A 24,377-nucleotide genomic window follows, 5' to 3' on the forward strand; every position below is an offset into this window, starting at 1 on the left:
ACGACAGCCGGGCCGGCCCAGAGCAGCGCAACATCAGGGGATCAGGGGCTTAGGGTCTCAAGAGGCCTCAAACCTCCTCCAGCCCACACCTCCTACAACTGTATTTTTGACTCAGTTCCCCTCTGTGCCCCTAGGGTTGCCTGGCCCGGCCAAGGTCCTCAAGCCTTGTCCCCAGTGGCTGCATCGGTCCAGTTTCGTTCACCTTTGGGCCACGAGGCCTCCCACTGGCTGGCACCTGGTGGACACACTGTCAAGATCGGCGGAAAGAAAGGAAGCGAAGGAGGCTGGAGGGACAGAGAGAGGGGGTGGTCTTTGCAACCTTTGACCCGCGACGCCTCCCATCAAAGACGCAGCGCAGCAGACTGAGGCTCCGGCGCTCGCACCCCCGCGCCTCCACGCAGTCTTTCCCGCCAGGAGTTGGCTCACCGGCATGCTCCTCCCGGAAATCAGAGGCTCCCCAAGGCAAATTTTCACACACACACCCCACCCCACCCCCGCCCCACACTAGGACAGACGGGAGAGACTGAGGCTGGGCCTGGACCGCAGCTGCAGCCCCGCTGTCCTCTCTTTTTGGCGGCCAGCCGCGGGTCCGCGGCCCGTCGCCACCTTCCCAGGTTAATCCGCCTCGACTTTGCAGATCCCAGCACCTGACCTTGGCTAGGGGTGGGGGCGGGAGCTCTTTACTGCTCCGGCCCCTTGCCGTCCCTTCCCACCCAGACGTTCCCCGGCCCCAAGTTTTCCAACGCCTCCACTCCACACATCCCCTGGGGCGGACCAACCTGCAAGCCGCAGCTGGCCCGGGTTCCGCGTGACCCGGGGACTCTGAGGGTTCCCCTTTCCCTCCGGGTGGGGACTCCCCCACGGTAGTCCCCATTCGGAGGGCACGACCCGCAGCGCTGCCCTGGCCCCGGGCCCCTTAGGTGGACAGCTCCTCTGCCCCATCCCCTGGTCTGCGCAGCCCCGCGCCCCGGGGATGCTTCGGTCTAGGACTGGCGGTGGCGGGTGGAGTCGCCCCCGCAGCCTAGGATCCCGGGACGTGAGAAAATGCGCTCGGTGCTTCCAGAGAGGCGGGAGGAACTGCCCCCACCCCGGCCCCGGGGCCTGACGCCCTCCTCTGGGGCGGCCTCGCAGGCTTCGACGTTCCCAAAGCTGGAAGCAGGCTCAGCCGGCGGCGTCCCCGTCCCCACCTCCGCCCCCGTCCCCCGGGCCGGAGAGGGAGGGGCGGGGCCGCCCGCGACGCGCTTTCGGCGGCTTCAGTGAGTGCTTTGGGTGCCCCCGCGCGTGCTTCTCCCAGCGCTGGGGCAAAGCCGCAAGGTGCACGGTCCCCGCGGTCCAGAGAGGCCCCTGCCTCGTTCTGAACTCTGGCCAAGAACCAGCCGTCCGGCTGGGGACCCGGGGGCGGGCGAGTCCCCAAGCGCCGCCGCCCCGCCCCCCGCCGAGCTCTGTCCCCGCCCGCGCCGCGCTCGGAAAGCCCCCGCGGCTCCTCCCACCCCCTAGGGGCTTTGCTCCAGCCTCCGGTGACTTTCTCATTGAGCGCAGCCGCCTGGCGCTCGTTTCCGCCGGGCTGGGGCGCGTGGGCCACTGCTTTTCTGGGGACGTAGGGGGCGAGGAGCGGTGACCTCGGTGAGCGCCCGGGTCCCAGTATCCCGGCCCGCGCCCCGGCCCCCGGCCCGCGCCCCGGCCGCCGGCATGGTGCTGCTGGCCGGGCCCGGGCCGGAGGGCGGCGGGGCAGGCTGTGTGAGCCCGCAGCCGCCGTCCGCACCCCAGGGCGCGCAGGTCGAGGAAGACCCCGATGAGTACGAGGAGTACGATGACTTCTCGAGTCTGCCGGACACCCGCAGCATCGCTTCGGACGACTCTTTCTACCCTTTCGGAGACGAAGAGGAGTACGGCGCCCAGAGCGCGGAGAGCGCCCCGGAGGGCGTCCCGGAGGCGGCGACCCTCCTGCGCGCAGCCTGCGCCAACGACGTGGGGCTGCTGCGGGCGCTGGTGCAGCGGGGGCCGCGCGTCGAGGAGGTGCAGGAGACCGACCGCAACGGCCGGGTAAGCAGGCGTCCCCACAGGGTGTGGGTCCCCTCAGTGCACCCCCACCTTCATACCCGCGCCACCCACATCCCGGCTCTGGACGGGTCCCTCAGTGACTCTGCCGCCCAGATCGCCTTTCCTCGCTGTTCGGGAGCGCGGCGCGTGGGGAGCCCTGGGTGGCCTGCCCACAGCAGGCTGGGGGCGTGGGGTGGGGGTGGGGGCGCAGTTTGCTCTGCCCAAGGTGGACGCCTCCAGGTCCTCGTCTCTACCATTCTCTCTAGTTTACAGTCCCCGGGGTCCTCCTGCCTCTGAGTTCGCCCCGGGGGCGCGTGCTGGAATTCAGGGTTGATGACTTTTGCGGGGTCTCTTCAACCTGCCCCCCCCACCATTACCTTCCCCAGGCCCCTGGCCGGCGACCGTTCCTCCTCTCCTGCAAGGACAGCCCCTCCTGTCCAGCGCCCTGTTTGTCCCCTCGGTCCCTCGCGCTGCCCTTGCCCTAACATGCCTGGGCGGGAATCGCCTCCTCCAGGCTGCGGGTATTTGGAAGCGACCGTTCTCTCGACCTCGCCCCACAACCCCTGCTGAGCCGTGTGGCCCGCGGGGCCACCAGCCAGCATGATCTCTGCCTTGTGAGTCCGCACGGTCTCCGCTGCGAGTCAGCTCCGGCCGGGGGCCCCCCAGAGGCAGGGCCCGGGAGGGCAGCCAGCTGCAAGCGACCACCCGGGTAGCGCAGGCCGTGATGTCTAGATTCAGAGAAAGCAAGAAACGTTTAGAAAAGGAAATAAAAAGTTGGCTTGAGAAGCCTTGAGAAGGGCTGGCTCATGGAACACAGCCCACCAAGCACTTTGAGGAAAAAACCTCAGAGTGACCACGGTGGACAAATGGCCAAGTTCTTATCTGATGTTTATATTCCCCAAGGCTCCAGCACGAATCAGGAGCGCAAGTGCTTTTTTGCTGGGGAGCCTGCAGATGACAGAAAATATGTGTTTTTACTTGGGGACCCTGTTGACCCTGTGCCTTGCTTTATCATGGTGTTGGGTGGGAAGCAAAGTGGTTTGACCCGGACTGTGCTCTGGGCTGGGCTCAGGCATTTAGGAAGCCGGCAAGTGTCACTTTCTGCTTGTACTAACTTCACACGGCTTTTGAACTTGGAGGAAGGGTGTGTGCTTGCACTGTGGCAGGCAGAGAACTAAGGTGGGTCCCTGTGGACAGCATGACCTGGGTCCCTGCAGTTCATGTAGCTGCTGTCCATGGCAGTGCCCACGTCCCCAGCCCAGTCGGCAGGTGCTGCAGCTGGCAGGTGAGGAGGGCTAGGAGCCCCCCTGAGGCCCAAGGGGCGGTTGGTGGGGCTCTGCTTGCAGTTTAAGTTAAGTGCAAGTCTTCGGGCCCGGACGTTTGGATTAGAAACCTTTCCTTCCTGAAGCAGGTATCAGGCCAGCTTTAAAGGAACCCTCTCAAAGCTTGGAAGGGCACAGGCGGGGCAGGTCTCTTCCTGGGGCTGGGAAGCTGGGGGCCTCCAGTGGGCTGGAGCAGAGGCTGCTTTTCCTTTACGGGCAAAAAATAAATGTTTGGCCAGTTGCGGTGGCTCACACTTGGAATCCTAGCACTCTGGGAGGCGGAGGCAGAGGTGGAAGGATGGCTTGAGGCCAGGACCTCGAGACCAGTCTGAGCAACATAGTGAGACCCCATCTCTATAAAAAATAGAAAAAGTAGCTGAGCACTGTGGAGTTCACCTGTAAGGCTAAGGCAGGAGGATTGCTTGAGCCCACGAGTTTGCGATTGCAGTGAGCTATGGCACCACTGCATTCTAGCCCAGGTGACAGATTGAGACTCCGTCAACCAATCAATCAATCAGTAATATATATATATATATTTGAAAACAGCTACATTGGAGACAACTGACAACAGGTAAGCCTTCCACAGGGGGGTTGACCCTGACAGACTGAGTGTCCGGGCCACTCTTGAAAACCCCTCCCTCGGAGAGGCATGGGAGGCTAGCTCCAGCCTCTCAGCATTTCTCTGCCTCAGTTTCCTTATCTGTAAAATAGGGATAATGACAGCCCATATCTTCTGTGGTTGTGACCCTGTACTGCGCTCTGAGGGGCCGCCCAGGGCCTTTGCTTACTGTCTTGCTTACCCGGGCACCTTCCACTTTTGTTTGTTTTCTTCTGCCAGGCAAGCCTTTTCCTCTCTCTGCTTCTCTTTCCCGATTACAGTAGCAATGGAGACTCCTCGTCCTTTGTGTCTCTGCTTTGAGTCAAATACTGACGGGGCCTGGCACCTGGCCTGCAAGCCACCAGACTCCTGAGCTCTTCTATGTGTGGATGGGAAGGAGCAGGGCCTGTGTTCTGTGCTCTGGGGTGTGGGTGGGGGAGGGGGGAGCCTCCGTTCTTCCCATTAGGTTCCAGACACCGTTGATCAAACAGCTCTGTATTCCTGAAAAACGGCTGACAGAATAAAGTGTGGTGAAACCCCAGTGCATCGCTCCCGGGCAAATGGAGTCCTTGCATAGTGTTTGCATAGTGTTTATTGCAGGCCTACCGTGCTCTGGCTCGGTACTTTAGGAGATTTGAGGATGAATCCAGCAGTCCCTGCCTGTGAGAGTCTTAGCCTCTTAGTGAGGAGAAGAACTTAGAGAGGAAAAGTAGCTGGCTAAGAAATAGGAAATTGGAGGACAGACTGGAGTTGCAGGCATGCTAGTGTCGGATGTGTGCCTCCCAGGTGGTAACACGGCGCGCTCCCTCACTGCTGGCAGGTGCCTGTTTTAAGGGCACCCTCTCTGGGAGGCTTTTCTGCCTACCCCTGTCTCAGCCAGCCCATGGGGAGCCGGGCAGGGGCAGTGCAGGTGTTCAGGCACTGAGGGCTGAAACTGTAAATAGGATGGGAGTTTGAGAGAGCAGCTTGAGCAGCGTGGTGGAAAAGGTGTCTGGGGGAAAGAGCATTAGGTAGCTGGAGCAGCAAGTGCAAAGGCCCCGGGGCGGGAACCTTGCTGGAGCCTGGTCTACAAGCTTATCATGACTGGTGACTGGGAAAAACGGTCTACAAGCCTGGTCTACAAGCTTATCATGATCGGTGACTGAGGAAGGCCCAAGAGCTTTGGTGAAGTCAAGGGTAATTAAGGATAGAATGACAGCTCACAGGTGCCACCCACAGCCAGCTTTCTAAGAGGAAAACTTCTCTAAAGCCTTTCCAACTTTTCTGGTGTGTGTGCGTGTGTGTGTGTGTGTGTGTGTGTGTGTGTGTGTAGCTGCTCACCTCTGGTCGGTGGAGAAGGGGACCCCACCCCCACCCCGACCCCGGAGCTGGCAGGCGTTCCATTTGCTTTGGGTAACTCAGGATCAGATGTGTTTTGTTTAAGAAAACCTGTTTTCTTCCTGCCTCCTGAGATTGGTGGAATATTGGATGTGGCTCAGCACACCATTTTCCTCCTTAAATATTTATTGCTCTAAAAGAACCTCGTGATTGAATGTGCAACATGTAAATATTTGTCAAATAATTCTCCAATACCATTCAAAGTGTGGTCTCAATGTCTTTTGGATTTATGGTTGTTTTGTTTCCTCTTACTCAGGGACAGTGAAAGCTGCCATAATTATTTTTTCCTAATTCTTCTCTTCCACTCATCACCCGAGGTTCACCTTTACAGCCTTGGCGGCTCTTAAGACCCCCGTGAAAACAAAGGAAGCGTTTCTGCCGTTTTGATTGTTGAGTGTGGGTGGGTTGAATGTCAGAACAGAATTAGGCCCAAATATGCTAAATTTTAAAAATTACACTGCTTTCGTGATGGAATTCTTCTCCTGCATATTTAAATTCCAGGGCTCTTGGTGAAATTTTCCAAAGGCCTCTCCACCCATTTGTTTTGTTAGTTCAGCAAAGTCTACACCACACCCAGTGTGGGGTGTCTCCCTTCATGCTTGAAGTGCTTACATTTAAATTTTATAGATGTATCGATAGCTGTGATTCGGACTTTAGCTGGAACTATAGAAAAAATGTATTGTTTTTGTTTTCTGAATGCTACATAAAGCTTTACAAACTCTAGAATCACCTTTCCCTAAAATGAGAATCGAGTTATTGGAACTAATATCCAGCCCTCTGCCTTGCCAGGCCCTGGTACCCATGGCCAGCGTGTGCCAGGAAAGGGGCTGGCACACGCTGCATAGAGAGTGAATAGAGAGTGCATAGAGAGTGCATAGAGAGTGAATTCCCTGGACCTTGCAAGTTGTTCTAGGAAGTGAATTCTGGCCTCGCGCCTCCCCACCCTTGCTGGGGGTCAGCTAGCACAAGAAAGAAGTTTGCTCTGCTGATTGGGAATGTCAGTTAGTTGCATCTCTCACTTCTGAACTTTGGGAAAGGAAGTGAGAAGTGTGAACTGAGCAGAAGGGACCAGGAGCCCGAGGGGCTGGGACAGAAGGAGTCTGCTGAAGTGGGCTTGGAAAACCTGGGTTGGTGGCAGGCAGGTGACAGATGTCTGCCTCTTCATCTTCTACTGACCATGGCGGGTGGCTGGTCTGGGCCCCGGCAGCATTAGAGAGGCCCATGTGTTTTTGATATAAGTGTATCGATGATCAGTGCCCACGATAATGCTGCATAACAAACAACCACAAAGCCTCACACCTCACAGATGTATACAACTGAAAACTTTTTGCTGAGGGCGGCCCAGCTCAGCTGAACGAGGCTAGATTTGGTGCCTTGTCAGTGCTCAGCTGGTGGTCAGCTGCCAGTGGCCGGACCAGGACAGTCTTAGCTGGGATGACTCATCTCTGCTTCATGTGGTCTCTCATCCTCCTGCAGGCTGGCCTGGGCCTGTTCTCCACGGCAGGGGCAGGGTGCCAGGAGAGCAAGGGCTCTTGAGGCTTCATCTTGGTGGAGGTTCAATGTCACTTTTGCTAAAGCGAGTCATAATGCCAAGCTCACATCCAAGAGGTAGGAAAATAGGCTGGGCGAGGTGGCTCACGCCTGTCATCCTAGCACTCTGGGAGGCTGAGGCTGGCAGATTGCTCGAGGTCAGGAGTTGGAAACCAGCCTGAGCAAGATCGAGACCCCGTCTCTACAATAATTAGAAAGAAATTAATTGGCCAACTAATATATATAGAAAAACATTAGCCGGGCATGGTGGTGCTTGGGAGGCTGAGGCAGGAGGATCACTTGAGCACAGGAGTTTGAGGTTGCTGTGAGTGAGGCTGACGCCACAGCACTCACTCTAGCCTGGGCAACAAAGTGACACTCTGTCTCAAAAAAAAAAAAAATGTACCTGTGAGGGAAGACAAAGGGGGAGGGTTATAAAAATCTAAAACAATAACAGGGTATATGATCTGCTTTGGATTGTCATTCACTAGTCTAACACTCCTGTCAATGTAATGTGTAAGCTAGTTTTCAAAACTATTTTGAATGACAACTTCTGGTAGATATGGCTACATATAAGAAAAGCTCTAAGTATTATTTAAACTAATTGTCCATTACTAAGGTTCACGCTCTCCTATCATACCTCTAGGTCTGCCATTCATTTTTTGTTTTTCTAAAATTTTTTTTAGAGATGGGGGGACTCTCACTATGTTGCCCAGGCTGGTCTGAAAATCCTGGGCTCAAGCGATCCCCCTGCCTCACTTGGCAAATCTAGGAGTTATTTAGCATTGCGTTTTAAAATTTTTAAAATAATATTTTTAAGCTTTATTTAGAAGAAAATATGTTTAACCTAGTTCAGAGAACAAGATCTGTAGGATGCATACCACGCTTTTGAAATTGGCTGAGGCTGGCTTGATAGCCTCCTGGACCAGTAATCCTAAATCGTAAGCATGGAGCATTCTAAGATTTCTCCAAATTAAGCCCAGACAACCCCATATGTGAAACAATATGTAATTCCTCTTAATTAAAAGATATAAGAGGGATGTAGAGAAGTCGTTATAACATGTGAACAAAGAAAGTATGTTTCATTCATGAAGATTGGAAAAGGAGAGCTTTTAAAAATAGCAAGGTGGAATGAGGACGTGTGCGTGTGCATGCATGTGCATATACGTGTGTGAAGAGCGTCCGTGCGAGGAAGGGTCGGCAGAAGCCACACAGACCTGAACGGTGGGGAGGACAGGAGGCCACTTTTAGCTGTGATGGAGAGTGTGGGAGTACGGTGGTGGCACCTATTTGTGGATCTTACGAGGCGATATTTTAAGATGAAGTAGAATGTCAGGAATCCTTGATGTCGTTACGTGTGTGTGTACATGAAAGAATGGGGAAGAGACTATTTTTAAACGGTGTTCCCGAATTTAAAGGGCAGTTCGTTGAAGGTAGATTCAACTTATTTCCACCGAGTCAGAGGTATGGAAATTGAGGCAGAAGTGAAATCAGCGTGACAGCTGGCTCGGTGGCAACGCTGGATTGGAACGGTGGGGTCTGACAGCAAAGGGACAGAGGAACAATGCCTGTTTCCAAAGGCGTCTTTATGTCGGGTCTGAATAAGCGCAGATGAAAAGTGAGCGTCCGAGCAGAGGGGGGTGTCACGCATTTCCGTGTGGCTTCTGTGTCCAGGATGCTTCGGTGGCTCTTGCGTCAGAGCCCGAGGCTCAGGCGGGGGACATTCCAGCTGGGAGAGGCACCGCGGGTGTGGAGGGGAAGCCCGGCAAGGAGACAGGAGTGACCGCGGCGTCTGTGCTCGCCAGAGAAGGGCGTTAAATACCCCTTTAGAGTAGCGCTGTCTCTGAGACAAGGAAAGGCAAATGAAGCTGGTTCAAAAATAAAGGCAGGCCAGGGAATTATGCTGAGTGAAGAAAGCCAATCTCAAAAGATCGTATGCTGTATGATTCCATTTATGTCACAGTCTTGAAATAATGCGGTTGTAGAGATGGAGGAGTGATTGGAGGTTGCCGGGGTTTGAGTGGGAGGGGAGGGAGTGTTACTACAAGGGGGTAGCTGGAGGGGACCTCTCGGGGCTGGAGTAGTTCTGCACCTTGATTGTGGTGGTTACAGGAAGCTGCACGTGAGTTAAAAATGCATAGACGGGTGCACACGAACACGCATGCCCGTATGCATAGCAGGGTGCAGTCTCAGTAGGCTCCGGGGATTGCAGCAACGCCAAGTTCAAGTGCTAACTTTGGGGGGTGAAGGGTACAACTAACTGCCTGTGGGTCTGTAACTATTTCAAAATAAAAAGTTTAATCAAAGCGAAGGATGGCATGCATGACCTTTTGTCTGTAGCTTCACCTCCACAAATAGATCTAGTTTTGGAAATGTAAGCAGGGCCATAGATAATATGTGGGAGGGGGACCCGCTGGGAATATTGAGCACCTTGCTGCCTAAAGTGTGCTTCATGGACCAGCAGCACCGGCATCACCTGGAGCTTTTCCCAAACGCAGGATCTCAGGCCCTTCTCCGGACCTACTGAGTCAGAACCTGCAATTTAAGACGGTCTTGAGATGATTTGCTGGTACATTTTAATTTGAGGAGCTCTGGAACTCTTCCTGGAGTAGAAATCCAGTTTGGTGGTCAAGGCTGTGGACTTAGGTTGGTTACATGATCCTGGACAAGTCACATGATCCTTTTGATCCTCAGTTTCTTTTAGGTCCCCATCTGGAAAATGAAGATAATTACACCTCCTACAAGTTCTAGGCAGAGTAAATTAGTAACGTACAGAAGTGCTTGCCCCATCATAGACAGTCAGTAAACGGAGCTATTATTATTTCTATGGGCGAGTTAACCTCAAGGTGGTTTTCCAATAACTGCTAGCTCAATTTTAGCCAAGGGAAAAGGTTGGAAGCAAAGCAAACTTTTAGCCAACGAGGAGGAGTAATTAAGAAAATGGGACGTCCACAGGGCGAGGACTCTTGTAACTGTTCAAGTGGCAGCTGGTACTCTTGGGAAGAAGGCACGGGAGCTGGTGGATCTTGGGGGCACCTTTGATTACAGGAGGGTGGACAGTAGGACGCTGCCCCAGGAAACAGAAGAGAAGCAGACTGGCTTGCGGAGAATTGGAAGGGCCCAGACTGAAGGAAGCTGAATAAGGAGAGCGTTTCAAGGAGGGGAAAGATGGTCCTTGTGCCAGGGGTGGTCACAAGCCTTTCTCTTCCTTCAGCATTTTCCTTGGGTACAGGTTAGTGTGCAAAGAGCCCTGGAGCCGGGGCCCTGGCCCACCCTGGGTCTTGCGGGGACTGACTGTGTCCGGGCGCTGCACTGTGAACAAGCGGCCGCGGTGGATTCTGGGTTCCGGCCGCTTCTGCTTCTCTGTGACATGTCAGGCAGGCAGCCAAGGGGCCTGGCTCTCCGCTCTTGCCTGTCTGTATCTTTTACTTCTAGACCTTTTGTATTGTGTAAAGCTCCAGGGACAATAGTCATCTGCTAAAAATAGCAGTGACATATCTCCTCAGTCGGTTTTGCTGGCACTGGGAGTTAGGTATTTTCTCTGGTGTTAGATAATGGGCAGATTTCTAGGAAATGAATTCCGCGCCCAGCAGAGCCAGGCTCAGTTGACTGCAGTGAAGACCTTGAACCCAGCTTGCTGCCCCGTGGGGTCCTCTTGTGACCAGCGCCCCACCTCCCCACTGACTTTCTCCCTGTGGAGGGAGTGGATTTTTGGAGGACCTGTTCAAAGTCCCCAGGGACAGAAGAGGCACGTTTTGGAAAGCTGGCACGGCCTGTGATGGGTGCTGAGGAGCAGGGGAAGGAGTGACCCCTCCTCACTTGTTATGTCCTCTGCTCAAGGGTGGGCTGCATCAGCCGTCCCCGAGGTCACCCTGTGATGTGGGGAGGCCACTTGCAGCCTCAAGTACCGACTCTACAGGGGGGGTCAACTGACCCTGATTTGCCTGGGACTTTGCTTTTTATAGCACTGAAATGCCTACATCCTAGGAGACCCCTCTGTCCCCCGCAAACTGGGGTGGTTGGTCTCCCTGCCTATGACGAAGGCCACTCTCGAGATGCGGCTGCACATCTCTTAAGTGTTACCTAAGAGACGCTGAAGGACCCATCAGCCACAGAATTTCTGGAACTCTACTTTGGAGGAAAGCTGTCGTGTCAAGTTATATTATCTGGCCCCTGGGAAGGAAGCACTGGTCTAAACTTAGTCCCTTGGGCTGGCTTCTTATATCACATGAGAGACCTGTCGCTCGGCTGGGGCAGGGCACGAGGAAGGACATAGGGACAGGTGTATCTTTTGGGGGGCCTTTTGGGAAGCTAGAGAGCCTTGATCAGGGAAGGCCCTGGGGGAGAGGGGAGGAGAGAACTGGGCGTTAAGCCTCTACTGTTTGTGAAAAGTAGGTTAAATACATTTCTCTAAAACATTCAGTTACTTAACACCTACTAGGGAAGCTATGGTGACTTTCTTTTTAATAGAAATAATCATTTTTAAATTTTCTCAAGTGTAAACAAATCTGAATCCATTCTGTCTGTTTACGATGAGGCACATGGGTATGGAGTTAATTAAAAGAAAACAAAATCTATGTGATTTGTAGAGACAGTGACTCACAGTGACTCCACTAATAATAATTTTATTGGATCCAGAAATACTCTTATTTTCTTTATTTCCTAATTTTAATTCAGTGGAGGGACCTTTGAAAATAATTAAAAACTCAAATGGACCTTTTGTTTGCATCTGGCAGGTTCCACCTTCCAGTTTGCAAATGGATTGGTTTTGGCATGGGAGTGCTAACAGGTACATGAAGGCTTGTGTTTCCTATAAATAATAGCACGGAAAAAGCCTGCTAAGTAATGGCTGTTTTCCAAAGGGATAGATATTCCTGAACTTTATTAAAATAATATCAGATACTGAAGGGCTAATTAAAAAATATGTATTTTGATATATCTTTCTGCTCGAAGAAGAGGGATGTTGTTTTTAAAATAATTTGAGTAGAACTACATGTGCTTGACTTTGAAAAAGTCACTTTCACTCAAAAAAGCCCATGTCTCTACCTGGAAAATTGATGGGTTCACATATAAAAGATTTCCAGGTCTAAAAATATGGAATTTTCCATGGCTCATGTCTGTAAGCCCAGCTACTCGGGAGGCCAAGGCAGGAGGATCATTTGAGGCCAGGAGTTCAAGATCAGTCTGGGCAACATAGTGAGACCCTGCCTCTAAAAAAAAAATGTGTGTGTGTGTGTGTGTGTGTATGGAATTCTGCTATTCTGTGATTTGAAAAAATTTGAATAAACTGGGCACAGTGGCTCACGCCTGGAATTCTAGCACTCTGAGAGGCCGAGGCGGGTGATTTGTTTGGGCTCAGAAGTTTGGAGACCAGCCTGAGTGACAGCGAGACCCCATCTCTACTAAAAAAAAAAAAAAATTGAATAGTAAAATTAAATGATAAAATCAGATAGTCATAGAATGCCTAGGAAGAAAAAAAAATTTTTTAAAGAAAGCTAATTAAAGTTCCAAGTAATGGGAAATCCCCAAAAGCAGAATAAATAGAAATAATTTGAAAGGGAAAGTGAAGAAAAAGGAATCTATTTTAAAAACAGCTGCATTGATATAGAATTTACATACCACACAGTTCACTTGTTTAATGTCTGCAAATCAATGGTTTCTGGTACATTCACAGATATGTGCACCCACAGTCTCAGCACGTTTGCATCACTTCACCAAAAATGTCCTTAGCATTCACTCCTCTGTCCTCCCCCACCAGCCCTGAGCAGTCACTAGTCTACTTTCTTTCTTTCTTTTTCTTTTTTTTTTTTATTTGAGGCAGACTCTCGCTTTGTTGCCCAGGCTAGAGTGAGTGCCGTGGCGTCAGCCTAGCTCACAGCAACCTCAAACTCCTGGGCTCAAGCGATCTTCCTGCCTCAGCCTCCCGAGTGGCTGGGACTATAGGCATGCGCCACCATGCCCGGCTAATTTTTTCTCTATATATGTTAGTTGGCCAATTAATTCCTTTCTATTTATAGTAGAGACGGGGTCTTGCTCTTGCTCAGGCTGGTTTCAAACTCCTGACCTTGAGCAATCCACCAGCCTCAGCCTCCCAGAGTGCTAGGATTACAGGCGTGAGCCACCATGCCCGGCCCACTAGTCTACTTTCTGTACCTATATACATTATTTATGGGAGGATTTTTTTTTTCATTAAGCCTCTTCCATTCTAGGATATGGGAGGATTTTTATGAAAGAAAAACTGTATCCCTCTAACTTTCTGTCAGCGCATCTTGAATAGGAGAGTACAGCATTCAGTCCACCACCAGCAGTGCCTGCCACATGAAAGACAGGCTGGTTCTGCTTGCAGGTACCCGCTGTGAATTTCCTGTGCATCGCAGTGTGCGGCCAGGAGCGAAGAGTATGCAGAGCCTTAAGCTGGACCTACTCCACGTGGAAGCTGGGCTGCCCTGTCTGCTCATTGCCCTCTGGTTGGTTGGCTGACCTGTTGCTGAGGTCCTCAGGGTGTGGTCCCCGTGCAGGGTCCCCTGGGACCTCACCCCAGGCCACCTGAATCCCAGACTCTGGGCGGGTCAGCACTCAGCCGTCCACAAACCCTCCAGCAGATTGTGACGCCCGCCTGCTTTCAAGAGCCACGGACGGATTGCTTTTAGGGCGTCCGTTTTGACGTTCTTTCTGCTCACCTGGGCAGGTTTTCTCTCCCTGCCTGGGCAGTCCTGGCTTTCTTTCCTGAAGAGAAGATTGAGGTTGGTTTTTCTCCGTCTTGCCCAGTCCCTCCTTCTCTTTTCTTGCCCCCTGCTCCAGGGACAGCTGTTGAAAGCTGAGCCCCTGGCTTTGCCCTTGGTCGGGTGTCCAGGGACAGCGGGCCTGGGAAATGCTCGTAAACATCGGAGCAGCCAAAGAGATGTCCTGGGTGTCTGGCCAGGGAGTGGTTTTGGCAGTGAGTGACTCACCCTGGCCCGGGTGCTGTCGATGACCTGCGCTCCCCGCTGTCCCTGTCTGCCATGCTTGCCCCTTTCCACAAAGACATTTGTATCCCTTCTATCATTAAAAAACAAAACAAAACCCATTGCCAGTAGGTTGGGCTGTGTTCTCAAGGTCCCGTAAGGCCGGCTGCCCCCGCCCTTGCCGGCTTCCACCCTCTCAGGCCGCTTCTCCGCGGCTTGCTTTGGCTTCACCTGCAGGCATGGGGATTTTTATTAACTAATGTCCTTTAAAACGAACACTTTCTGTGTTGCATCTCTCCCTTTAAAAAGAAATACACGAAACATAGTTTGCATTAGATACACTTCTTGCTTCTGCATGAAGTTGCCTTCCTTTCAGTTTAATGTATTCATTTGTTTAGCAAATATTTACTGGATGTTTGTACCTGTGCCAGGTGCCATTCCAGGGGACATAATACTGAACAGAAATGGAGACTGCTGCTCCTCTGGAGCTGACGTGCAACTGGGGGAGAGAAACAACATGAGGTGACTAAGCAAGCGTGTGTAATCCGTGGCTTGAGAGGGAGGGGTCAGTGCCCAGGAGATGAGATCAGGCAGCCCTTTTGCAGTGCTGGGCTGATGCTGCCATTTCCCCTTGGCTCTGGGAAAGGAACCTTTGAGTAAAGGCCCCGAAGGAAGTGAAAGTCTTCCTGTTCAGAAGCCTAGAAAAGAGCCTTCCAGGCTGACGGAGCAGGTGGGAGCTCTGGAATGTTCTGGAATGTTCTAGAACATCCAGGAGGCCAAGGGGCTCTAGCGCAGAACACAGTAGGCAGCAGGCAGAGGATGAGGTCAGAAGAGACGAGGGTGTTAGTGCCACAGCCAACAGCCCTTTACCTGGTTGGAAACTGTCTTTGGGTCTGAGGCACTGTGAGAATGCAATGTGTGTTGGGTTTCTGTATCTGTGTGTGCGTGTGTCTCTGTACTGCTTCCTTCTCCTTATTGGCCGTACATCTTATAAGATGACATTTAGACCAACAAACAGTTCTCATCTTCAGTCTTTTAGTGCTGAACTAGTTTTTCTATGCAGCATCTTAATGCATAATTTAGGGAGTTGCCATTGGCCTCCTGTAGTCAGAGACAGATACAATTGGTGAAAGATCTTTCCAGTAAAAATATGGTCCTTTTCCAATACATTTCCATGTCCCAGGACATTACTCACTTGTTTCCTTGGCTTTTAACTTAACAGCAGTGCAAATATGGGCCTTTCCCAATACATTTACATGTACCAGGACATTATTCATGTGTTTCCTGGCTTTATATTCAACAGCAGTATGTGCTTGGCTAAGAAGCCGGGAGAGTGTTTTGCTTACTGAATTTCAAAAAGCAGCGAAGTTTTCATCGTGGGAGAATATTTCTGATTTTAAAGATCTTTCTGAGTGGGGTCACTTTATTTTCCCTGTGAATGATCATACCCACACTGCGATCTCTACTCTTTTACTATGACAACATTAAACAGCAATATTTATTAGATATTTTATTCTGCACCCAATAGAAATATTTATTATGGAAAAATGGGAAAGAGAGAGAGAAAGAGAAGTGCAAAGAAAACAAGAACAAGTTACCTGTATTACCGGTACCTGGAGATGATGCTAGTTAACATCGTGAAATACATATGAACTATGTCTGTTTATCTCTATATAAAGTTATCTATAAATACAGTTTTGGATCCTGCTCTTGTCACTTACAAGCGAACTATGAGGTTATTTCTATGTATTAGAAATACTTTAGAATCTTGATTTTAAAAATCCATGTTCTGTATCTATCTTAGTTTATTTACTAATTTTTGGACATTTTGGTTGTTTCTGAAGTTTTGCTATACAAATAATGCCCTGATGTATGAATGTCTTAATATGTGTTTTGTGTCTTTTATTGGCTCTCTGAGCACTTTTTTTTGGTAGAAACAGGGTCTCACTATGTTGCCCAGGCTGGTGTGTAACTACTGGGCTCAAGTGATCCTCCCACCTCAGCCTCCCCAAATGCTAGGATTAGAGGCATGGGCCACCATGCCTGGCCTGAGTATCTCATTTTAGATCAATTACTAGAAAGTATATTATCATTATTCCAATTTCTCCTTCTACCAGCAGGGTATGAAATTGCCTATTTTGCTGTATCCTCATTACACTCAACATTAATTATTAAAGATATTGAAATGGCTTTGTTGGTCTTTGGAACATTAAGAGTCATGCATGCTTATTGTAAAAAATTAAGATAACATAGAAAGATAAAATGCCAAAGATAAAAAAAAATCACTGCTAATTCATGATCTAGACATAATTTCACATTTTGGGTATAACTTTAGAGACATTTAATATAACATGATACATTTAACCTTATTTTTTTCCTTAGTAATTTATTGAGGGCAACTTTCTTTGTCAGCAAATACACATTTTTAATGACTGCAGTGTATTCTGTTTCCTGGATATTTTCATTTATTTAGCCTGTGTCTTCCTGGTGGACATGGAGGTTATTTCTATTTTGCAATTTAGTAACAGCAATTTGTGTGTATCTTTGCACTTGAAGCTACTTATTTTCTTAGGAAATTGTTAGATCTTGAGTTTGGATCTGTGTGATAGGTTCTCTTATTTTTACAAGTAATTCTTCCCCTCCCTGGGGAAGGATTAAACTTCCCTTCCTATTATATCACACTTGGCCATGTCACTTGCTCTGGCTAATTCAGTGAAAAGTGGCTTGTATAAATTTTGGCTAGAAGCTTTAACCCTTTGCACTCGGATGTCGAGTGTGACTCGACATGGTTAGCAAAAATTATAGAAATTAAAATTACTCTTTGAATGTATCAATAATATGAAATATAAACAAATCCAAATAAATAAGTTTGTATGAAAAGAAACTCCAGTTTTTTATTCTACTGCCACACTTTGTAAAATCTGGGGTATTTAAAAAATTAAATCCCGAGTAGAATAAAGGAATCGAGAAAAAAGCAAGTGAGTGCAAAGGGTTAAAACCCAGCATGTGATTTGCCATGTCCTCTTTCAGGAGATCCACAATTCTCTAGGTAGAGTCTCCATCAGCCTGAGTCCTGGGAGGGAAAAGAATGTATAAAAGAGAGGTAGCCACCCTGCAGTGCACAGGTAGTGTGAGCAAGAAGCAGACATTCGTCACAAGCCATTAGGACTTGGGGATTGTTTGTTATGGCTGCACAACCTAACTCATCCTGACCAACAGAATAATGCATATTAACAAACTACCCTCTAGAAAGAGCCAACTTACTTACTGTCAGAACTGTCATTTGTATTAATACTGCATCAGCATGCATCTTGTTCTGTCCCCGATAGTCACCCTTAACCAACATATTTTGAGGAAGTGTCCACTCAGTTCTCGTTCTCATGTTCTAAATAGATAAGGACTCTTACTCTGAGCTGCGTGACCACATTACTTGTGCTTGAACACGATAAGGTAACCCCTTAGTTCTTGTGCTTAGCCTCGCGGTCCCTTCAAATTAATTAATGCAACCCTGTCCTGGGAAACCCCCCTGGGCAACGCCCTGTACCCAAGTAACGGCTCCAGCCCACAGGTCCCTCTGTAGCCTCTTGCTCCCTGCCTGTTGCTTGACCATACGTGTCCTGATGGTGTCTCCTTCCTCTTTGGTCCTGTGAGGGTCTGAGTCATAAACTGAACCATTTCATCGTTCCAGTCTGAGTGTCCCTCGCCATGCTGCACCTGACAACACAAAACTTAACAGCATACCTCATTTAACAAATCCCAACACTTAGGCTCACTAGCAAGATAAGGGAGTATGTTTCCTTCCACGCTTTTGCCAACACCAGTTATTTTGACTCTTTTTAATCTTTTCCTACACATGGTCAAAACATGATACCTCACTTTAAATTTGTGTGTTTTTGATGATTAGTGAGGTTGAGGCATATTTTATATAACATGATTTTTAGCCCTTAAAAGTTTTTTTTTTTTAATCAGTCTACTAGCCCTTTATATTTCTTCTTTCTTTGCATTACTTCTTCATATCTTTTGCCAATTTTTTGATGAATTTGTCTTTTCTTTGTGAGGTCTAAGGATTTTTTTTAACATATGCTAAAGATATTAATTCTTTGTCTAGCATATATTTCACTATTTTTTTTTAATTTGTCATTTAGTTTTTTTTTTTTTTTTTTTTTTTGAGACAGAGTCTCGCTTTCTTGCCTAGGCTAGTGTGAGTGCCGTGGCGTCAGCCTAGCTCACAGCAACCTCAAACTCCTGGGCTCAAGCAATCCTACTGCCTCAGCCTCCCGAGTTGCTGGGACTACAGGCACGAGCCACCATGCCCGGCTAATTTTTTATATATATATATTAGTTGGCCAATTGATTTCTTTCTATTTTTATAGTAGAGACGGGGTCTCGCTCAGGCTGGTTTTGAACTCCTGACCTTGAGCAATCCGCCCGCCTCGGCCTCCCAGAGTGCTAGGATTACAAGCGTGAGCCACCGCGCCCGGCCTGTCATTTAGTTTTTAATCCTGTTTGGGGTTTGTAGAATTTCTTCAATTTGTGGCTTTTTTATCAGTTTTGAAAAATTCTCTGCCATTATCTTGTCGATTATTGTTTTGTCCCATTCTCTTTTTCTTCCCATTCTGTGACACCAAATTCACTTACATTAAACCTTTTATATCATGCTCCATATGTATTTCATGCTTTTTCCCCCCCATCTCTCTTTTTTTTAATCCTTCTTATCTGTCTAGGCATTTTTGGTTAACCCATCTTTCAGTTCACTAGTTCTCTCTTTCGCCTAATCTACTATTTAATTGCTTTTTACATTCATAATTTAGTTGTATTTTATTTCTAAAATTTCTATTTGATTTTTTATTAATTCTAGTTCTCAATAAAATTCTCAATTTTTCATTCTTTTACATATAAAGAGACATTATTTTAAAGTCTGATAATTACAATATATGGATCTTCTGGAGATGTTTTCTGTTATGTATTTTTCTCTTGGCCCTGTCTCCTGATATGTCTAGTAATTTTTTTTTAAATACTAGATATGAAAATTGAAGCAGCTCTGGGTGGTGTTATGTTTCTCCAGAGAGTGTTCAATTTGCTTCTGACAGATAGACTGGGGCAGGAGATCGCAGGCTAGGTTCTAGTCTTTGTAAGGTCTGGTCTCTTTCTGCCTTACCTGTAGGGTGTAGCCCTCGGTGCTTACCAGAAACAGGGCATGTTTAACCGGCCTGCCATCCTTGGCTAGCCATGAGCTCCAATTTTGTCTACTTAGTCTTTGAGACTGTGATAGACTCTGCTTAACGCCTCTGAGGCTACTGCTTTGTGCCTGGTGTCTCAGCACCTTAGCCTTAGCAATCAGCAAATGCCACAAGGGAAACAGTGATGAGAACGGATGCTCGTCTCAGTACTTTTACCTTCTTTCTGGGATATAGTCAGGCCCGCAAATCCTGGTTGTCTTAGAAGTCTGATGACTCCAAATGGCTATTTAAAAAATAAAATTTATTCAGTTTTACTGGTTCTTCTCAGTGGAAGAATGGGTCTGATCGAAGCTAGTTTCTCATAGCTGAAGGTGAAAGTCCCTGTCATTTGTCTTTTTACTTTGTTTACACTGTTGTTTTGCTGAGAAGGTTTAAATTTTTGTAGAGTCAGATTTATCTATCTTTTTCTTTATGGTTTCTGGCTTTGCCTTATGCTTTAAAATGCTTTTTCTAAGCCAAGTTTATAGAAATAGTCATCTAAATTGTCTTTCAGTGTTTTTATGGTTGTATATTTCACAGTTCATTTTGGCAGGAATTATGAGGTAAAGATCTAACCTCATTCTTTCCCCGTGTGACTAGGACATTGTCCAGTACCATTAATTGAGTAATCCATCTTATGTGAAGATCTGAAATACAATCTTTATTGTTAAGTACATGGTGTCTCATTAATATTTTAATTTATATTGTTTTGCTTACTAGTAAGGTTATATATATTTCACATGTATTTATTGACTCTCTGATTTTTCAGTTCCTTACCCATTTGAAAAATTGTACTGTTGGTGTACTTATGCTGATATTTAATATAATATTTCTGTTGATATTTAAATAATCCTGTGTATGTCATTAATTTTGGTTGCTGTTTTTATTTTCCTTTTTAATTTTGCTTATGATTTTTGACCTAAAGGAATGCTTTTATGTAGTTAGGTATATTTATATGTTTATTGTCATTTTATTCTTTTTTTGTTTTGTTTTGAGACAGAGTCTTACTCTGTTGCCCAGGCTAGAGTGCCGTGGCATCAGCCTAACTCACAGCAACCTCAAACTCCTGGACTCAGGCAATCCTACTGCCTCAGCCTCCTGAGTAGCTGGGACTACAGGCATGTGCCACCTTGCCTGGCTAACTTTTTATATATATATACATTTAGTTGTCCAGCTAATTTCTTTCTATTTTTTGTTTTTTAGTAGAGACGGGGTCTCGATCTTGCTCAAACTCTTGAGCTCAAATGATTTGCCCACCTTGCCCTTCCAGAGTGCTAGGATTACAGGTGTGAGCCACCGCTCCCGGCCTATTATTTTTTTAGTGTTTTGAAGCCCTTTCTTATCTCATGATTATTAAACTATTTTAGGCAGTCAGTATAATGTATATCTTCATAAATTTATTTTTACCCTTTTTTCAGTCCTTTTGTGTTGTATTTTGATTTATGGTGTGTGTGCGTGTGTTTTTACTGCTTGACAATCAACTCTTCCAACAATGTTGGGTAAATAATATCCACTGTCCAGATTATTCCTTTAACACATATTCCCCTTTAGAGACAGGGTCTTACTGATAGCTTTATTTTTTCCCATTAATTTGGCTTTAATGTTTGCTAATATTCTACTCTTTCTTTCCCTCGTTTTTGTTAACTAGCACACGTGCGATAGAAAACTGAGTCCTGCAGGCAGGCCTGCCGTGGAAGTGGCACTTACTCGCCAATTCTTGCCACCTGTCTGCTGCCTAGAGCGGCCACTTCCCACCACTCCTGCTTTCGTTTTGCCTGGTGGCCACCTCCCTGCTGACTGCAGCCTGCTCATCATGGTGGTGATTTATCCATTTGGGACGATACTAATGACTCTGCAATGACAGATGGGTTTTTGCTTACCTACCCCACTTTTTTCCCCTCCCTCTGATCAGACCCACCCATGCATAATTTTTCATATGTATTATTCTGGTTCCTTATATAATATGTTTTATTGCAACTTCAATTTCTTTTTCATCTAGTAGTTATTTCTCAACTGATCCTTTGTTGGGTAAAGACATTCCTAACCTTTTCCCACTTCCTCTCCCACATCCAACCCTCATGTTGGTCTCACTCTGCTTCCAATGAGATTAATAACATTTTCTTGAATCTGTAATTATGCTAATTATCTCAACTTCATCTATAGTTTGATTCCAAAATTTGGAAACAAGTAACATTTATATTTTTATAACAGTGTAGCAAGAGTCAACTAGCGTGCTAGGACTACTTCCTTTTTTATGCAATGACACATTTTAAACTATGACAGCATATACTATATTTTACTTTGTGTTTACTTTTTTACTTTTGGTAAAGCTTTAGCTCATTATACTCTTTTATAAAAAAAAATAAAACAAAACTGCTTTTACTTTTTATAGCTCCACTGTTGAAATTTAAATATAGCATAGGCCTGACTTTGCTCAGGACATTCTTTTCAAATATTAAAACTTTGCATATGGATGTTTGGAGCATTTGATCAACTTACATGCTTCTGATTTTACAATGACCAAGAGGCACTTGTTACTCTGACTAATAAAACCGAAGCCAGAAGGCATCAGAAGCAGCAATAGATGAGTGATGGGTGTCTGTCAGAGAGTTGCAGGCTGGGAAGTACCATGGTGCTGTGTTCTTGTGTGTAAATGATTCTTGTGAATGTGGAATTCTCTTTAGTAGGAAGTTAGGAACTTGGAACACATGAATGGCCTGCTCAGAACTCATATTTCAGAGAACTGTAAGCTTAGTTGAGTGATGGGTTCTCCCTGATATTGATGTGGATCTCTTTGATGTTGTTAGGTGCTCAGGTTCTTTCTTTTACCTTTGCATTTAGCCATTCCAAAGGAGCAATATTTATATTGCAGGGCTTTATTTGCAAAGTTTTTGTTCTGTTCATTTCCCTAATCAGCCATGTTTTCCCGCTTATTAAAAGTTGAGGCTGGAGGAACAAAAGCTAAGCAAATGACTAGGTATTTTGAGCATTGGAGTGCACGGCATAGTGGGATCTTATTTTTGCAAATACACAAAACAAGTACCTGCTCTCACAATGGGTACCATTGACAAGGTGCCCGCTGAGGCCGGGGACAGAACTAATCACCAAAAGGGCATTTCAAACCATGTGAGGTGAGTTGACAAGACTCCAGTCAAGTGGGGCAGGGACCTGGGAAGCGTCTTCTTTTCTGTACACTTGAGTAAATCTCTGCCTTTGTTTCTCCTTTTGCTTCTTTTTGGTTTATTTTTCTTTAAATATAATTACTATCTTTTTATATTTTTGAGCAGGTCATTTTATGTGCATTTGAGCTCAATATATTTATTACCTGTCTAAATAATGGTTTTGAATAAGAAATAAGGTGCAAGTAGTTTGGTTACTAATCTTGTAGAAACCTATGTCACAATTGCCAATGGTTCAAAGTACTTCTCACATAAGCTCTCTCAAGGTGTGGACTATGAGTAGTTATTATGGCAAAACATTCAAGGGTTTTGCATATTTGGAAGAAAGCAAAATGAAAGTAATGTGCTTTAAGTTGCAGCCACTTTAGTGCAATAACATGAAATGAACAATACCTATCTGTTGTCTTATACAGAGGGGGAAAAGTCTAAATTAATTACTCCCTGATAATTTTAACAGGATGATATTCAATATAGTCAGACAGATAGCTAAATCACTTTTAAAAAGCATATGTAAAGCTGGTCGTGGTGTTGTGTACCTGTAGTCCCAGAGACTCTGGAGGCTGAGCTGGGAGACTGCTTTAGGCCAGGAGTTTGAGTCCAGACTGGGGAACATAGTGAGACCCTTGTCTCTTAAAAAAGAAAAAAAGTATGTATCCAGACCGTACAAAGTAGTTAACATTATTGACAGAATTATGTCTGCAGACACAATTTCTATATTCTACTTTGGGGAATGTATACACACATATACTAATATATAGGGATATATTCTCAATTTATATTATATAAGTAGACGATGAAGTTTTGTATACACATTTATTTCTACAGTCAATTTTTAATATTGTGTTTTGTTCATGAAATTCTACCTGTCTGCATATTTTTTATAAAATTAAATTATTTGTATCATAAATAAAATACATATTCTGTAGTTCATATATTTCTCACTTATATGTTTCCACAAAATAGTTTTTGCTGAAATCCTATTACCTGCACCATAAATGAACCCACCCCACCTGCAATGGGGGAATGCTTTCCTCCCCTTTAGACGCTGCATGTTTGAGTCGAGAGATCCTCAAAGGGGCTTATCAACGTGTTTGTCGGATGACGTTTCCTCTTCAGTGCCTCAACTGCCCTGGCACTGCCTCGCCCCATCCCAGCCCACCCTGACCCACCCTGGCTCAGTCTTCCGCTCACCCCGACTCCAGCTCAACTCCCCGGACCCGGCCTGCCTCCACCTCCCCCCCAGTCACCACCTCCACCCCAGCTCACATTGGACCCTAATGCGACAACCCCCCCAGCACCCCCAAACCCGGAACCCCCTCCCGTTTGAGGATAGCTCATCTTTTCGCTGCAAGGCTGCTCCTGCCCATCGAGCCAGCTTTGTCAGACCCAAGACCTGAACCACATTGCAGTTGCCACCATGTGCCCTGCTGAGGAGCGGGTGACAGGGCAGGACACAGCTCACAGAAGTCCAGACAGAGAGCAGAGCTCTCGCGACTCAGCAGCAAGGGCAGCCGCAGGGGGTTAGGAGTCTCTTCATCGTCACAGGTGTGCTCCTTATTGAATGCTTTTTCTTATTTCTTGTTTGGGAGGAATATTTAAAGATATATCGTGTATTTTGAAAACACGCACTCTTCTTTCCTTTATCCTTCTCACTTGCTAATCCCTTCGTGCATGCATCCACCCCCTTACTTGCTGTGGGCACATGCTCCTGAAGGTTCCAGAAAGCTGCTCAGGGTTCAGGGGGCTCAAAATTGAAGCCCTGGGGTGGGGGGTGTTTTGTCCACTAGGTGGGTAACACTGGAACTTAAGGAAAATGACTCCTTGGCAGAAAATGAGGCAACAGGAAAGGGATTCTCTCATAAACACAGTGCTGGGGGCCCAGAGCTGCCTGCCACGACCTGGGTGGGATTGGGCATCAGGGAGCCTTGTCGGGCGCTTCGGGGGCGAGTAGGATGTGACTGCAGACGGAGGTAGGATGGGGCCCTCCAGGTGCAGGGGGCAGAGCTGGTCGGCAGAGGCTCGGAAGAACCGCAGCTGGGCTTGGAGGAGCTGGGCTGGGGAGACGGGACTTCACTCCCTGGGGAATTGGGGCAGGAGGGCACAGCAGGGGGGGGGGGCCCAGGCAGGAGCATGCTCTGGGCCACCTGCCTCTCTTTATGCAGACCAGG

The 24,377-nt window shown here is 47.4% G+C and overlaps 1 protein-coding gene across 1 annotated transcript in view; it reads left to right on the plus strand.

The window, feature by feature from the left end:
- Nucleotides 1-1,511: 1,511 nt before the first annotated feature.
- Nucleotides 1,512-24,377, plus strand: part of ANKRD33B (ankyrin repeat domain 33B) — a 68,829-nt gene continuing 45,963 nt past the window's right edge. Inside the window, exon 1 of the mRNA XM_076007933.1 lies at nt 1,512-2,043. Coding sequence (XP_075864048.1) covers nt 1,690-2,043 — 354 coding nt within the window. The 5' untranslated portion in view covers nt 1,512-1,689. The remainder of the gene's footprint in view (nt 2,044-24,377) is intronic.

Source organism: Microcebus murinus, chromosome 11 (assembly GCF_040939455.1).
Source record: "Microcebus murinus isolate Inina chromosome 11, M.murinus_Inina_mat1.0, whole genome shotgun sequence".
Classification (NCBI taxonomy): Eukaryota; Metazoa; Chordata; class Mammalia; order Primates; family Cheirogaleidae; genus Microcebus; species Microcebus murinus.